This window comes from Astatotilapia calliptera, chromosome 14 (assembly GCF_964374335.1).
Source record: "Astatotilapia calliptera chromosome 14, fAstCal68.1, whole genome shotgun sequence".
In the NCBI taxonomy this organism is placed as follows: Eukaryota; Metazoa; Chordata; class Actinopteri; order Cichliformes; family Cichlidae; genus Astatotilapia; species Astatotilapia calliptera.
This window is the reverse complement of record NC_137435.1, coordinates 33,490,001-33,507,358: the sequence shown is the minus strand read 5'-3', so window position 1 is coordinate 33,507,358 and position 17,358 is coordinate 33,490,001. Positions and strand designations below refer to the sequence as shown.

General features: G+C 41.0%; 1 protein-coding gene across 2 annotated transcripts in view; it reads right to left on the bottom strand.

The window, feature by feature from the left end:
- The window catches only part of LOC113035750 (calsyntenin-2), a 356,909-nt gene that overhangs the window by 2,840 nt on the left and 336,711 nt on the right, over positions 1-17,358 (bottom strand). For both annotated transcript variants that reach the window (XM_026191409.2, XM_080288631.1), the window contains 5 exons: positions 16,175-16,386; positions 10,872-11,042; positions 10,633-10,778; positions 8,219-8,342; positions 210-394 (listed from right to left, as the gene is read on the bottom strand). In XM_026191409.2, the coding sequence (XP_026047194.1) occupies positions 210-394; positions 8,219-8,342; positions 10,633-10,778; positions 10,872-11,042; positions 16,175-16,386 (838 nt within the window). The remainder of the gene's footprint in view (positions 1-209; positions 395-8,218; positions 8,343-10,632; positions 10,779-10,871; positions 11,043-16,174; positions 16,387-17,358) is intronic.

The following is a 17,358-nucleotide window of genomic DNA, read 5'->3' as shown; positions in this document are numbered from 1 at the left end:
ATGGGCGGATTGATCCAAATATTGACAACATTGATACCAATTGCTGGTATTGGTATTTGGATCAATAGTGGCACAACAGGATTAATCCTTTGTTTCTATCCTTAAATAGAAATGGGATAGTATCCCACTACACACGGTCCACTGTGGGTAGCTCCTATGCTCCCTCCCTGACAGCATCCTTTTAATTCCTGAAGTTCCCTCCCTCCTACCTCCATTGGGTTCACTGTGATCGTCAGAGCAGACTCGTCCCAGGTCACGTCTGCCTCTTTAGCCGCATCTGCCAACTTCACCTCCTGCTGGTGGGTCAGGTGGATGCGGTAAATGCCCAACACTACAACCACCACCAGGGCAGCGATAGACATTACTATTACCACGGTGGCAGCACTCGGAACACCTGAGAACCAAATGAAAGGAGATCAGGGATTTAATGACTTGAAATCAGAATAATTCTGTTTGGTCAGAAAATCTTCAGCATGTACTGAATCGGTTTATTCTTTCACTTTCACGGGCACAAAATACCCAGAACAGCCAGCTGAATGCTGCAGACCTTGAGAGGTACTGTACTCTAGTCCTTGATGAGAAAGCTCCAGACATCTTATAATGCACTTAAGAAGCATCTCACCATATTACTAATCTGTGCCTGCATCAGTACGCAACCCAACATCCCACCCAAAGGAGCCAAATGTTATTGTAATTTTTTTAGTGGTCTTAGGCAACAGCTATCCAGGATCTCTGTAGGTCTTTTAAAGTTTTTCTCTGGATGTTGGCCTTTTCAGTCCTTGCATCTGATCATTTTCAGAGAAATGTTGGCTTGTTTTTTTAAGCCACTTAACACTGACATATGAATCATTCAAGCATAAAAAGGCACCAGACTCAAAGGATAAATAAACCAATGTTGTGTCTACACCTACCAGAGCGTCTTAGCAAAGCATTCATTCTAAACCGTATCTTTAGACACTTCGTAACTAGCAGCTTGTTACAAAAAGACATCATTTTGTCACTTTTCTTTAGCTGAATCTATGAAAACTGACAAAGATAACACAGTTTTCACAGTGTGATTCCCAAAGAGCTATTAGCTGGAAACGTGGCATATCTCGGCATGGTGTGCAGTGTGTCCTTTAAAAATTTTGAGGAAACTGGATAAGCAGAGGACAAAAGAAGTGGCAGGCTTTAAAAACTACAGCAGTAGATGATCAGTATCTGAAAGTCATATCCTTATGGAAAAGGAAGAAATCCAACAAAGACCTGACACAGGACCTGAGAGATGTATCTGGACTTTCAGCTGATTCAACTACTGTTCACTGAAGGCTCGTGAGAAATGGTCCCAGTGGAAGGATGACTGTCAAGAAGCCATTCTTAAGGAAGGGAAAAGGCTGAGATACGCCAGATTACACAAGAACTGGACTGAAAATCAGTAGCAGCACGTCTGATGAGTCCAACTTTGAAAATTCTGGTTCAAAATGCTGTCAATATGTACAAATTAGGACGATCCAACATTGACTGTCTACAGCCATCTGAAAAAGATGGTGAAGGTTCTGCCATTGTTTGGAGCAGGAAGTCAAATGTCCAATGCACTAAAAGCACATCTGTTTAGAAAAAACACAATGTGACACTATCAGTCATGGACTGGCCTCCCCAGAGCCCGGACCTTAACATTATTTAAGCAGTGTGGGATCATCAGAACAGAACAAACGATATTTTCCTAGCAAAATACAAAGATTTTGTACAGCAGTGCATAGTGAAAACAGACTGCAACATCTAGGGCTAAAAGATAGAAAGCAGAAATGGTAAGAGACAAAAAACTGTAGTGCTTTAAATGGTCACTAGAGGCAGGCTCCAAATATGAGCAGACTCCCATTTTAACTGTGTATAAAGTTATCATGTCTACAGGCTGAACTGTCTTGTTGACTTTAGCAAGACTGTTCAGGCTGAGGGAAAACTTTATGGCAGGTTACATTTTTTATAACTAACCTGTTTGGATCTTGTTAAGCAGAGGTGGGACCAAGTCATTGTTTTGCAAGTCTCAAGTAAGTCTCAAGTCTTTATCCTCAAGTCTCAAGTCAAGTCTCAAGTAATGTCAGGCAAGTCAGAGTCGAGTCTCAAGTCACTGGTGTAAAAGTCCGAGTCAAGTCACAAGTCTGAAACTTTGAATTTCAAGTCCTTTCGAGTCTTTAAAAAAAAAAAATGAAAAAATAATGTTGCAGTTATGCTAAATGTAAATATTAGACCATGTAATTTTAAAATCTGTGTTTTTCTCAACACATGACAAAATAGTGAACTTAGAAAATATACACAAATTGTGAAATTGCACCTCTTTAAAATGCAGCTCAATTAAACCTAGCTCCAAGGATAATTTTCACCGACAGTTCTGAGATAAGCTGCATGTTATTCTTGGATGCGGTTGTAGGACCGGCTTTAAAATCGCATGACAAAAATATCATACACATTAAAAAAACTGTATCACCAACGTAGCCTGGACAATATTTGCTAGTTAGATGAAGTCAGCTATCTCATCGTAGCATATTTATATGCATATTTATAATCATACGCTTCTTGGAGTGAGTGCATACACTCATGAAGTTTAGTAACTTCAGGTCACTGCAACAAGCCCAGGTACAGTTTACCGACGGATGGGTGCAGGACCTTGAAATGCACCGTGTAGAAAGTAAAGACCATCGTAAGTATCATAAGTTTACCAGTCTCACAAATCGTCGTCATAAATACACATTCGTTAACCGTTTATTAATAGGACCTTTGAGCTCAATGGTAATTAATTAGCAGTGGAAATCATTTCTGGTAGCATCACAGAAATGTAGCAGTGACAATAATACTGTATGCTGTAATCGCACTGGGCAATTAGTGATACAAAACAACAGTTTTATCCTGTGAATAAAAGTATATGTTTTTGTCAATGTACCATAATAACAGAAGCGAAACGCAATATTGTGTCAGGACAATTCACTATTTATGCACAATAAATAAAGGAGCATAGCGCAACAATTTCTGTTCAGCGCCAGACTTGCTTGTAACCTATATCACCAATTATGTTATGAAAATGACGTATTAACTACTAAAAAACACTGACCTTCGTGTTAATGCTTGGAGCAGACTAACCTGTTAGCTGGAGGGTTCTGGGACGTTATATTTGGTCTTTGAATGGCTGCAATCCAGTCGCCTCTTTGTTACTTCGGAAACATGGCTCGAACAATTTCTCTTCAACGACATAATCCGATAACAACCGATCTCTTTACCCGTCGGCTTCCCGTGGCTGTCATGCGACCGGCTATTGCAGTTAATAATACAACAGCTTCTTGACATTTTTGTGTTTCTTTTTATCGCTGTATAACTGATTTTAATTGAAAGCCTGCGTGCGCTAGTACCGCTTGACCGCTTGCCACGAGTTCCCAGAATCCTTTGCGGTTCTACCCGTGAATGACGTCACATTTTCAATCTCTATATAATATGCATGTTAAATTTTATATTTGGGGTAAAATATCAAGTCTTTTCAAGTAAACCGGTTCAAGTCCAATTCAAGTCCCAAGTCATTGGTGTAAAAGTCCAAGTCAAGTCACAAGTCTTAGAACATTTTTTCAAGTCAAGTCTAAAGTCATAAAATTAATGACTCGAGTCTGACTCGAGTCCAAGTCATGTGACTCGAGTCCACACCTCTGTTGTTAAGTACGGAGCCCCGCAGGGGACATGGGAGAAAAAAAAATTAAGACGGATTTTTGCGAGATCTCGCAAAAGTTTTGCGAGATCTCGCAAAAGTTTTAGCCGCCAGCTCGAAGCCGACCGGGAGGTCGAGGCATGATGTGCCGGGAAAGCGGTGTTCCTCCCGGCTGTAGTAGGTCTTGACCTCCCATTAGCTTCGAGATGGTGGGTGTCAGATCTCCGAAAACGTCGGAGCACTTTTGCAAATATGTGATGTCTTGTAAACCGAGCAGATATCTGACGTTTACACAACTACATTCACGCCTCAAAATATCTTAAAAGTGTATTTTGTGACCCAGAAAGAGTAATATTACAACTAAGTAGCTGCCGCCATTGTTGGAGTTCAACTTTTGCGAGATCTCGCAAATGTTTTGCGAGATCCCGAGTTAGTTTTGCGAGATCTCGCATGTCTCCCATGTCCCCTGCGGGGCTCCGTAGTTAAGCCTTAAAAAGTCTTAAAAAGCCTTAAAAAGTCAATCGATTGACAGGTTTGGACAGCTTTCTGCCAGCCCTGCTAGTTCAAGTCACGGAACTGGGTTTGCGCTGCTGATGCCTCTTCACTTCAATAATATGGGACATAAGTGCACTTTCTGTGCGCTACAGACCATGCAAGAAGTTTGTGCTCCAGTTTTGGTGCATGAAATTCGGCAAACATTTTGATAGTCTGTTCAAACTAATTAGCAGGTCTCTGTGCTGCACCCAAATAGTTTGTGGGGGTACCAGCTGGTGCTACACCTTGTAGCCTAAATATGGTCACTTACTGGGTGAAAAAGTGGATGAAATATTAAAATTTTAATTCAATTTTTCCTCTATATGATCAACACATGAAACGTTTCTCTTTGCTGCCACTAAACATAAGAAAGCATTGCTAGTTGCTTGCTGTTTAAATATGGTTTAAAATTGTGGTTTTTGTGTTTATAAGGGAATTGTTAGAACATGAAAACAAACTTCAAAATAACCAAATTTAAAAACTCAGTTGTCATCCTGCAGCTCCCCCTACTCCTCATGTGTTTAGTGGCTCTGCCCCCCCACCAGCTTTAAACACATTTAGATCTGGCCTGTATGCAGCACATGACTGCAAAGATATATCATAGACCCTTTTAGTACCATACCCACAACACAGACTGAGGGATTTCTCTTGAACTAAAATGTTTATTTCATCCACTCTGATCTCGAGCCTACTGAACTAACACGACATCTCTGCGCCTGCCCTCTCCCCACGAGTCCCTCCTGTGTGTGTGTGTATGTGTGTGTGTGCGTGCTCGCTTGCTTAACGAGGTTGAGGCTCACAGAGGACTCTTCAATTGATCATTTGATTCGCTCTAGCTCCTAGATTTTCACATTAAATCCACGGGCTTTGATCTTCACATCTTCTTGAACCTTCATGTAACTTGTGTGTCTGTACGCATGTGTGACACACATCTTGCCGTTTGCTAATACTCTACATACGTCAGGCCGTCTGAAACATTAGACAAAATCGCGTCACAGGTGTAAAAATGTATTGAAACATTTTATTTGTCACGTATGGCTCGGCGATTGCCCACCATCCACCTCCCTCTGCGCTCCCCTGACCTCCTTTTCACACACACCCTCCAACTCTCTGAGCCGTTAACAGCATCGGCCACTGAACTCTCCAGGACTCTAAGTAGAATCCATTAGAGTGTGATGAATAATTAAATCTCATGTGTTAGATTAAGACCAATGTCTCTCCTCCTCTCCATGTTTTTTTTTTTAACTTCAGATCACTCATGTGCTCAGGAGGAGGGTAAGAAGCCTGCTGCATCATTTGGGAGGGCCTCAATCACGGAGAGGCGCAGAGTAGGAAAGCAGCAGTCTGATGAGCGCTGCGATAAACAAACTAGAAAGCGGAACGGAGCGTTCCCTTGGATCTCGCTATGTTTACCCTGGGATGGATGGCTGACAGAAAAACTCTTCACAGGCACAGCAGAGGCTCCTGAGTCTGAGTCTCAGCATTTCACCCTCTGTCTCTCATGGTTTCCTTTGAGAGGCAGTGTTTTGTCAAGTTTACGTCGACACTTTTTCCACATTTGAATTTTCCCATTTTCTAAGCTGAGCAGTCATGTATGCAACTAATCCAAGACTCCTAATACTTTTTACTTCTGTATTATAACTTTAAGCTTTGTAGCTGTGCCTTGTTTATAATGCTTTACCTTTATTGATTTCCTTTTTTTTCATGTCTCAAAATGACTTGACAACTGTCAAAAATGCAAGTTTTTGCTCTCAACTGTCAGTCAAACAATATTTCATGAACTTTACTCAGAACCTTCTTGCTTCTTTGACTTCTTTCACCTCTCGTATATTTCGTTTTTTCCGATTAAAACTCACTGCATTACCCGATTTGTGGAAATACTAATTTCTATCACTGCAAACCCCACACGATGAACGCTTTGTGCGTAAGATCATTTAAGCAGCGCTCTGTGCCCCCCTCCAGGATCTGTGCTATACTTCAGTCATTAACACTGCAATATGAGGGCAGGAGTCAGGGTAACTAATGCCAAACTATTTCTGCAGGGTAGTTTAATTAAAAATGTCTCTTAGTGACTAATTTCCCTATCAATGTGTGGAGCTCTATTTGAAGTTCCTGCGCTGCCACATGTGCCAGCTACAGTGGCTGATAATGCTCGTCTTTGTCATAGAAAGACTGAGTTTGAGTCCCTGAATTTATTTGGAGTTTGAGGAGTTTCTCTCTTTTCCTGCTATTTGTTGCATGGTTACGGTGAAATACTGTGCTGTGATGACCCCGCCCACTTTGCCTGGTCTGCTCTTCCTTTTTCTCGTTTTGTGTAGAAGACAGACAGACATTGTTAAAACGGGCTGATTTGTTTGGTTTTGTTTGGTTTTCTTTCTTTTAAACATCTCCACCACATACCTGCATTCACAGGTACTCACCACATGACCCATTTAGCCACTCCACATTTCTTTTGAGTTTTTGTTCCAGGAGTGTTAAACCTCAATATTACTGAAGCAGACTCTATGTAGCTTCAGAATGAACCCCTAACAACCACAATCTTTCTTCAACTGTCCTCTATTCACTATAGAGTACTAATACCTGCAATAGAGTGATAACTCAGAATGTGTAGTAAGACAGTCTGTTCAAACATTGCATTTGTGCATGCAGAGGGCTTTGTAACTAACAGCTTAACCTATAGCAGCTGGCTACAATAATCTTCAGGGATTCATTTACTTCTACAGCTACTTTCAAGTCCTGTTCGGTATGGAATTTAGTTTACTGGTACATGCCCATACTACAGTACTGTTTGTTCTGTCTGTGCTGTTGGCAAACTTATACTTATCAATAGAAAAGCGTCTGGACTTCTTTAAGTTACTTGAAGACGTTTCACCTCTCATCCGAGAAGCTTCTTCAGTTCTAAGGTCAAATGGTGGGGAGTCCCAGATTTAAACCTAGTGGGAGTAACCCCCCACAGAGGGACAAAAGGACCCCCTGATGATCCTCTAATCGCCTGAGCCAAGGTGTGAAACTGGGTGTGGGTCCCAATCAGCCAGAGTTTCGGGTGAGTTCATTGTGAAACCTGGCCCCACCTTATCATGCGAATTCCTGAGGTCAGATGGCCCAGGATGTGAGTGGTCCCAGGTTTAAATCTGGGACTCCCCACCATTTGACCTTAAAACTGAAGAAGCTTCTCGGATGAGAGGTGAAACGTCTTCAAGTAACTTAAAGAAGTCCAGACGCTTTTCTTTGCAAGATCCTTTGACTACGATGACCTGGATGACTGAGAACCTTCACAGACATATACTTATCAATATACTTGATCACATTAAGAAAAGCAGAATATGGGTTGGAGATTTTTATATGGGTCATGTTAACCTGGTGCTAGTTGGTGGCAGCTTTTGTGGATATAAATGAGATGGTACTGTCATGAAATCGAAATGACAGGATGCTTTCATGAGGCCTTACAGGTGTATAAAAGGTAAAAACAGGTCATTTGGATGGTGGTTGCCCGGCAACATGATAGGATTAATATATAACATGCATAATTCAGATGTGTTATATACAAATTAGATGTTACTGTTATGAAATCAAAATGGTGGTTTTATAAGTTGTTATAGGTACATAAATGGTAGGTGGTTGCTAGGCAACCTGATGTTTTTCTAACATCTGACATAGTTAAAACCCAACAGGTGCCAAGTATGGTTGCTCAACTCCTGATGATCTAGGAGGAGTTCATGGGCAGGCAGAGATTTCATGTAATAAAATAAGATGTTTCAGTTTTTGGTGACCTAAAATGTTTCTTTCACTTTGGACCTTTTGCTTTTTACCTTAATCCATTTCAGGTTTTTCACTGGCCTAGAATTGCTTTAACAGGTTGTTTCTGATGCTAATGACACCATAACTCTGGTTTATATTAAAAATAAAACCTGTCTTCCTGTCTATCGCAACAATAATGTATTAATAATCATAATCTATCCTGGCTGAAGGTGACATTAAAAAATTGTAAACAATCCACCCCAGTTGCTTTTTTCTTACCCGAGCTGTGGATGGGGTACAGATCCTGGATCATGGACGGATGGTGGACCACCTGCACGTACGGAGGTGGAGCTACCACGTGATTGACGTGTTCCCGTGCTTCTCCACTGTGCAGGATGCTCACCTAGGTTGGGGACACATGAAGCAGGAGTGAGGATTTTAGAAAGTATGCCCATCAAAATAAACATTTTACAACATTCAATGTTTACCTGCACAACCAAAAAAGCCTCAACTCTAACGACTGATATTATAATCAGTGACAAATGAAAATGAAAATGGAATAAATGTGGAAGCAAATTTATGCTTGGATATTTTAGGAGACAGAACCAAATCAATACTTGAGTGTGAACACCAGGGATGGATCAATAAGTCAAACCTTTCTCAGAGTAGGGACAGATGCACAAAGAACAGGTGTGTGTGTGTGTGTGTTAATGTGAGGCCTACTCTGACTTTGGTGTTCAAAGTTGCACTGAGGCCTCTTTAGACATGTTTAAGTCTTTTACAGCCTGGGTATTTTAGACGGTATTTTGCTACTAAGAGGCTGAAGTGGCACAGCTGGAAGGCTTGTTGAGGTTCTTTTTTAAATTCGCCCTGAAAGTTAAAGTGGAGACCTCAGCTGAGTCAGCTCAGTCACTTTGCCAGTTCAAGCACTTTGCTTCACTTGGTAGTAAAAAGCAACACGATCTCTAGTGGCACTTAGTGATATTAATGATTTTTGAGCATAATGTACATCTGTTTTATTCAAGCTGCTTGTCAGTTACATCTTCTTACATTGCCTTTTAGAAATACTTGAAGCTTGTCTGGGAGTGGGCGGGCTGAGTAAAATTAAAAGCACTGGGTATAAATGCATTAACCTGAATAATTATAGTCCAGCCCATTAAAAACAAATTTTCATACACTTAAAATATTAATTTTAACAATCATACAGTTTGCTTTTGATTAATGAACAAGTCATTGTCTTTACATCATAAAAACTGAATGCAAATTTTCACACAGTTGTGTAAAAACAAATTAAACTGTCATTTGATGAAGAACAGAAGAAAGTCCTTACATCTGGACTGCAAGAACTTGTTAATGTTTGGCATATTGCTTTAAAAGATAATTCTAGTTTATTTCAACCTTTAATATTCCGATTAAAAAATGGCAAACGTGGCTACACTGGTCACCCAAACTTTATAGGTTCTCCCTTCATTGTAGGCGTAAATGTGTGGCAGAAAATAGTATGTTGATGCAGCTACCATGATCAATAGAGCCTTGACCACCACATGGATAGGAAACATGGAGGGTTTATATGAAAAGGGATTATAATGTATAACAAAATTCTCAGGTGATTATCAAACTAACTGGAGATTCAATTTCCGTCTAAACAGATAGTTTCAGCTATACTCAACACATTCCCAAAGTCCCAGAGAGCCACGACACACTTAAAAACCTGAAAATCTCATGGGGCCTACCCGTTCTCATTCTAATTAAAATACACAAGAAAGCGATGCATTTCCATTTTATTCAAAATACATAAACAGCACAGGCTGTTGGCTATAAGCTGCTAATGCTTTCCAGTCACATACAAGGCTGATGGGACACAAACTTCAGTACAAGAGCAGTAAATTCACAAACTAACCACCTCCTATTAATGAACTCTAGTTTTAACTTTTTATATAAATAAATAAAAGTTTATAAATAAATATGTAATTCTACATACTCGTAATTTCAAACTGAATTTATGTCATCGCTGTGACCCACCTGCAGTACCTTCACTAAAGCAGAGATTCCCTGGTCCATATTTTGGGAATCTCTACATTAGTGGACAGTAACAATGCTCCCGTAAGGTTTTTTTCTAGAATGGTCAACAGGTGAATTCACTACACAAATTTTAAAATAATCCATTATGGTTTTCCTTATTTTCTATGTATACTTTTAATGATGGCTGCTCTCGTTAGACGTTCATACTTCCACATAATGACGTGAATGTAATGTATACAAGTAATCCTTTAGTCCTCGCTTTTGAAGAGTACCTTTCAACTCTCAGATCTGTGAAGTGACAAAAGTGGGGATTTATTTTTTTAATTAGGCCTTTATTTATCCAGGCAAAAATCTAATTGAGATTAAAAATCTCATTTCCAAGAGAGACCTGGCATCTAAACCATGTAATGGATACAATTAACATGGCTATCTCAGGCACCCAACTCCTGCTGTTCTAAACCTTCTGTTTGCAAGTGGCAGCCAATCAGGAGAAAGCTACAGTATCTTAAAGGGAGAGAAGAAGAACTGCTTGAATCAGACAGAGGATGAACTGAAAGGACAAATATGATATAAATACATTTTATTAAAATCTTTTTTTTATTAAATATGGATTACTTTGACAGATGCCAAAAATAAGTATGAAGAGGATCCTATCTGTGATTCACACTGACCTCAAGGCTGAACTCATTGCTGGTGTAGCGTCCGTTGAGCTCTGAACAGGTGAGGCGAAAACGCCTCTCTGTTAGCTGCCCGGGACGCCAGTTGTAGTAGCGCACCTCTCGGATCACCTGCTCATAGTTGGACATGGAGTCCACGCCTGTGGAAGGAGAGAGAGACAGCACAGGTTTGTCCAGCTAGTATATGTAGTAGTGGTAGATAGGAGCCAGCTAAAAAGGCATCAGTAACCTACCGTATATGGACATGCCAGAGGTGGAGTTGGTTGCATCAAGGTGTTTTCCAAGCAGAGCGCTTCGTTGCAGTTGGAGAGATTCGTGCTCTGGGCTCAGCTCCTCCCCCAGCACCAGGACATCACAGTAGTCTAAGTTATGAATGATCTCCTCCATCACTCCAGGTCGATGTGCTACACACATAGACACACACACACACGCAATTTGCTATAATTTGCCCCCTCTGATGCTCATCCCAGAGGGCAACTAAAGAAGATCAGCATCAGTTTGCTTTCAGCTCACTCCATCCTGTGTTTTACCAGCCGAAGATAGCGTTGGTATTATAACTTAGTGTTTGAGGTCAATTTCTATTTTTAGTTCCGAATATGCTGTTACTGCTAATGAGCTCCACTGCAGCTCTTTTCCATTCCTGCTTCTCAGGTGGTTATTTTAGCTCAGCTTCCTTTGTTCTAATCTCACAGAATGATCCAAACTAATAATCAAATACGCGGTGCCAAACACGGCCAGCGTGAATGAATGTACCGTTAATTGTCACATTTCAGCAGTCTAATTGCTGCTGCCATGCCAAAAAATGTGTGTGGAAGAAAACGGTGCACGCTTTGAAGAACCATAATTCGAACAGCACAGGACACAACACCTACTCCTACTCCCACTCCCAGGCTCCAATTACCCATGTACTCTCTGAACACAGTCAGCGCTGTGAGCTGCTGTGGTACCGTGTTCCTGCAGACAGCTCCCATCACAGCATTTCTGGGTGGCTGCTGGGGCTCTTTGACAGTCTGCTAAGCACTAGCCTCCACCTCTCAGCTGCTACCCAGCTTTCTCCCTCGCTGTAGATTCCCAAGGGAGGAAACCAGCTATGCCCCTTTTAACAGCTCCCCAGTTGAGAAGGACAGACACTGTATGTTGTGTGTCTGTGTTTGTGGGGAGACTGACGCAGCCGAGAAAAGGTAGGAAAGTGAGCAAAACGGGGAAAAAAATTTGGGTCCTAGAAGTAAAGGTATGTATGCTTTTTGTGAATGAATTACATTTTCTTTCCCTCAAAGTGCTCTGTAGTTCACGATAGAAGTATTTAACCATATTTTAGCCTATTGTTTCAGGTTGAGATCTCCTTTTAGCTCCTTTTAGCTCCAATGTAGCTTGCCATCGCCAGTGTGTGAATGTGTGTGTGAATGGGTGAATGACTGAATGTAGTGTAAAGCGCTTTGGGGTCCTATGGACTAGAAAAGCGCTATACAAATGCAGGCCATTTACCATTTACCATTTTATGGGAATCTGCAGCTGAATCCAAAGGTGGGTCCATCCAAGACCCTGCCCCTGAAATAAAATGCTGATTACCTTTTGTTGCATCTTATTTTAAATCCCAATGAATTATTGATGCAGTTTACTAACTGAGTTAACAGGCTGGCACCAGGTTTCACTAAAAACTAAGTGATAATGCCAAACTGAAAATTATTAAGAATGACTTCCCAAACAAAGCCATCATGTCAAGGTGGATATGTCTGGCTTTTATATGCAGTCTGTGGTTACTGAATTGACTGGAAATTAATGAGTAATATATGAGTACACACACTCATTTTGAACAGTGTGGTGATGCAGTCAATTCTGACCTTAGAGCTAGTCTGGGCTGAGATGAAAAACAAGAGCAGAAGGTAGAGAGAATGCAAAAAATAGAAAGAAGATAAAGAGTGCTGAATGAGTAAAGAAATTAAAACTAAAGAAAACTCTGGATCGAAGCAGAAAAGAAGAGAAAAAACGATGACCGTTAAAGCAAATGGGTCAAAAACAAGTTAAAGAAAGAAGTGATGACCTTGCCTTTGAATAAAAGAATCAGAATAAGCCTGGAAAAGATACGGAAATATGAGAGAGAGAAACGAGGCAGTGCTGAGCAGGCTTAATAAAAAGACAAATGAATGACAGAAAGACAAAGCAAGGAAGAGGGCGAGGGGGTGATTAGCAGGGTCCAAAAGAAACCTATTGCATGCCCCGAAAAAGAAATATGTGATTTATCTTGAATCCTTTAAGCCTTGAGAGAATACAAAATCTGCTCATTATAGAACTTCATCGTGACGCCCTCTCCCTCACATCTTCCCATCTATCCTCCTTTTTTCCCTCTTCCATGTCTTTCTGTGGCTTCCAGCTAATCTCTTCGCCCCCAGCCAGAATATCTCCTTCACCAGCAGAAAGAACTCCAAAAACTCCTGAAAGGGACACCGCTTTCTACTCGTCTTCCTGTGCCGAATTACGCACAATGGTGGGCTAAAACCTTCCTCTCGCTCTGCTTATCTGCTCCTAATTGGCTGCCAACGGCAGGGCCTGGGGCCGAGCCAGATGGTTCCTGCCTCGGTGGCCAGATCGTTGGATGAGACCAAAGCCTTCGGGATTTAAATGTCATACTCATTTGCGGTCGGGCAAGGCAGCGTAACCTAGCGAATCAGTCCTCTGGTAGGTATAGGGCTTACTCAGCAGGAGGGCGTTTGCATAGGCTAAGATAGTAAAGGGTATACCTACAAACCTGTGTGCACAGGGAAGGACTGTGCGGGCATTTGACTCAACATATTGGCAAGGTGATTTGAAAAGGCTGTCACTTAGACCCTTAGTTGGAAAAGCCTTTGAGGGAGTGTTACGGCCTAGCAAGAAGTTTTACAATGTTAAATTTGATTTGTTTTTGGTACGGTACTTTTTCTTTTTTCTCTCGTTTGTTTCTAAAAAGTCTAAAAAGTATTTCTAATCATAATCTACTGCAAAACATGAATAATGAATTTTTAGATGCAGTTTAGCAGTGTTTGTTGGAAGATCCATGCAGTCCTAATGGTCGTCAAAAACGTCTTCAGCTTTACCAAACCAAACTGCTGTCTGCTAGGAATCTGTAAAAATTTAAGGAATTTAAGGACCATTTTTAACTTCATTTCGTATTTAGCGGTGAGTCAAACAAAATTCAGTCTGGGATGCTGGTGATCATGAAGTTACGTATGAGTGATGTACGATGAACGTGACGCGTGAAACACAAACGGAGAACGTAACATCGCATTCACAGAAGGATGATGAAATGAAACAAGATATATACAAAAATCAAAAGAACTGGGATTTATAATAAATCCTTTAAAAAAAGAAATAGATGTTATTAGTCACTAAGATTCATTAAAGCTGGCCCACCTGTTAAGTAGGAGGCAGGGTACATGTAGATATATAAGCTGTGTCCCAATTCCTAGCCGCATCCTTTGGAGGCCGCATTTGAAGGCTGATTATGTCACAGCCAGGCGATGAAGGCTGCCCCAATTCAAAGGCTTCTCCGACAAATGTGTCCCTCATTTTCCTGAATTTGAAGGACATGTCGGATTTATCCTTCGTGGCCCAACCTATCCCAGAATTCATAGCGTGGCCCAGCCAATTCCAGTTCCCAACAATGGCGGCAGTTACTTAGTTTTGATCTTAACCATATTACTCTTTCTGGGTCACAAAATAAACTTTTAAGATATTTTCAGGCGAGAATGCAGCTGTGTAAACTTCAAATATCTGCTTGATTTATCAAGACATCACATATTTGCGAAAGTGCTCCGACGTTTTTGGAGACGTCTGTTACCCAGCAGCTCGATAGCTAGCCGGGGTTTCAAGGCTCACTAGAGCCGGTGAGAACAGCGAACTCCCGGCACATCGTTTTCAAACTCCCTGTGGTCTTTTGCTACTCTGGTTAAACATGATATATAAGTCACCTGGATAACTTAAAAATGTTATTGTTTGGCTTTTTTCAGTGTTTTATTTGTTCCTTAATAAATCGGTTTTGCTGAGATTAAAGTTATAGTTTTCACACAGCTGAATGAACATCAAGGAGAAAACTGATTAAACAGAAGTGTGAGATGGTAGAGAATTTACTTCAGTGTGCTGTTATAGTTTAGGGAGCAAGGAGCAGACGGCTGAGTTTATTAAAGTCCACCGAGATAGCTGGTGATGCAAATCTGAAGGCTAGACCGTCGCATTAAACAGCCTCGCACTTCCGGCCTTCTCGGTTTTCAAAGGACCGAGACATTCAAAGGACATACACCACGAAGGCCGTGGTCTACTTAAAAAATCAGTTTTTTAAATTGATTTACAATTCTACTATTTTACTATGTTTTATTATCTCTGAGTCAGCGTAGAAACAGACAAGTAAAGGGCTTGTAAGTGACTCAGAGCTACACTGCCACAAGCTTGACGCCATCATGTTACAAAGGAACAAACCAGCAAAGAATCATTCATTGCTACTGCAGTGGATTGGTCAATTTGGTACCAGTTCTAAACTGCAAGCTTAGGTGAGGGAGGTGTTGTTGAAGGTCTTTCATTGTAGATCAGGGATCTGCACACCAGTGCCCAGTTTTGATTGATCCATTTCTGACTTTGTTTTGGGACCTTCACACCTTCCAGTGTGCATACATGAAAAATTGGAGTAGTAGCAAACCCCAGCACAGAACATACCAGGTGCAGTTGACAACAGGTATGACTCCATGAAAATTGGAGATGGGTTGCTAAGTGGCTTTCAGATGTTTATATTTATTTGTAGGACTTCCAAAAGAGTTAACAGTTTGCGAATAGACAGCGGGAATACTACTTCAACCTCTGCTACAGTCACATAATGCATGTGTAGGTTTATATAAACCTTTATTCACATTTTTTGGCGATGTTGTCAGTAGTATGGAGTTAAAGCAGCAGTTTTATTGAAGTTTTATTGCATCCTGTACACGTTAGAGAACTTGTCAGTGTGGGAGCAAAAGCCCATCTTTAGTTTCCTCGAGTTTGTATTGTGCACAGATGTACTAGATGAAAGAAGAACTCGTTGCTGCTTGTTCAAAATCTCACGAGGCATCGTGAAATGTTTCAGCTTTCTCTGAAGGTTTGTTTTGCAAGACAGTTGGCGCTGAATAGGCTATGGAACTTCATGAATGAGTGAACATATTATGAATATGAAAAAAAAGCTAAAATATTTAGCTGAGACAGATTTCTACCTGTGGGAAGGAGTGCATATCCCACTTTGTGAAGTGTACGCAAAGTTGCACTTTCTGGTGTGTAAACTTATTGTTGAGAGCATTATTTAAAATGATCAGAAAGTGACATGTAGCTTTAAAAAATGCTAATATGAGCCCACACATGCAAGAAAACAATCAGGATACTAGATTAGAGTTTTCCTTTCCTCTTCCCCGAGTGTGAAATGATCTAGTCCACCTCCACCTCCTGATTTCAGCCTTACGGGTAACCCCTCACTGGCTCTCCACCCGCTGCTGCCCGTGGTCAATTGTTTTCCACACTTGCCATACTGGCATAAGTGTCTTACCTGTGTGATGTGCAGCGGTGTCTGCCCTGGTGACTGTGCTGATGATGTGGAGGTCCTGGAACAGAACAATCCCTCCTGATGCTCTGAAGTCGGAGGCTGGATGGCTCAGTCTCTCCACTCCGCTGATTGTGATCCTGGGTTCACTGGGCTGAAGCACCATCACCACTGCATCAATATCTGGGATGGTAATACACGTGTCCTCACCAAAACACCTGGACGCAGAGAGGCAGAAGAGTGAGAGAGACTGTGCGAACCCAAGCTGGAATTAGTGTGGTGTTTTACTGCATTGCTCCGTTTAGCTGTAGTGTGAAGATGCTGTTTGGTTAAGCAGATTTTGTGGAGAGACCGCTATATGATACAGATCAGATTTTGAAAGTTTTGGACACTCCACACAGCTGATGAAGTCAGAGTGAAGACTCCATGTGGTGAGCATGGTTACAGAGATTTGCAGGTATGGGATAACTGCTGGTGAACTTTTTAAAGCTCTGTTTTAATTTCTGTTTCATGTAATTTATGGGAAAGTATCTTGAGGCCTCTGATGGCAGAGTACATAAGCATTTATTGGAACATAAGAAAATAGTACAAAAATACACAAATAATACAGGAAATACGGAGCTATACTCGTGCTATAATAAATGTAAATGTGTGTTCTGCAGCCCACACAAACCTTTGATCACACTTCTGAATATTTAACAACTGTGACTAAAATTTGCTATTTAAAAGGAGCAATTATCTTCAATCCAATCAATCCATCCACACAATTTAATGTCATTTAATGTAATTCCTCCACAACGACGAGACGTTCTGGTTAAGAAAACAAAAAAACATGTCAAACGTTCAAACAAAATTATCCGTATTTTCCTGTAAATACAAACTTGATGCTGGCCGGATGAGACACCGGACAGTGATGATGATGACGGTGATGATGACTAATGGGTGCTGTCCCACTCCTCCAGCCTCACACAAGTGTGCACTGTACACTGAGGGCTCAAACACAAGCTTTCTTTGGGATCAAAGATAGTCCAGTGACATGTATTTTTGAAGCATTTGCTCAATCTTCTCTCATTTGAGCTAAACGCAGATCATTTTAATCGATTTTCAGAAGTTTCCAGAGCGTCATACATCACGCCAGATGCCCCGATTTGCACAAAGTAACCTAGACATCATCGTTATGCTAATGAGGA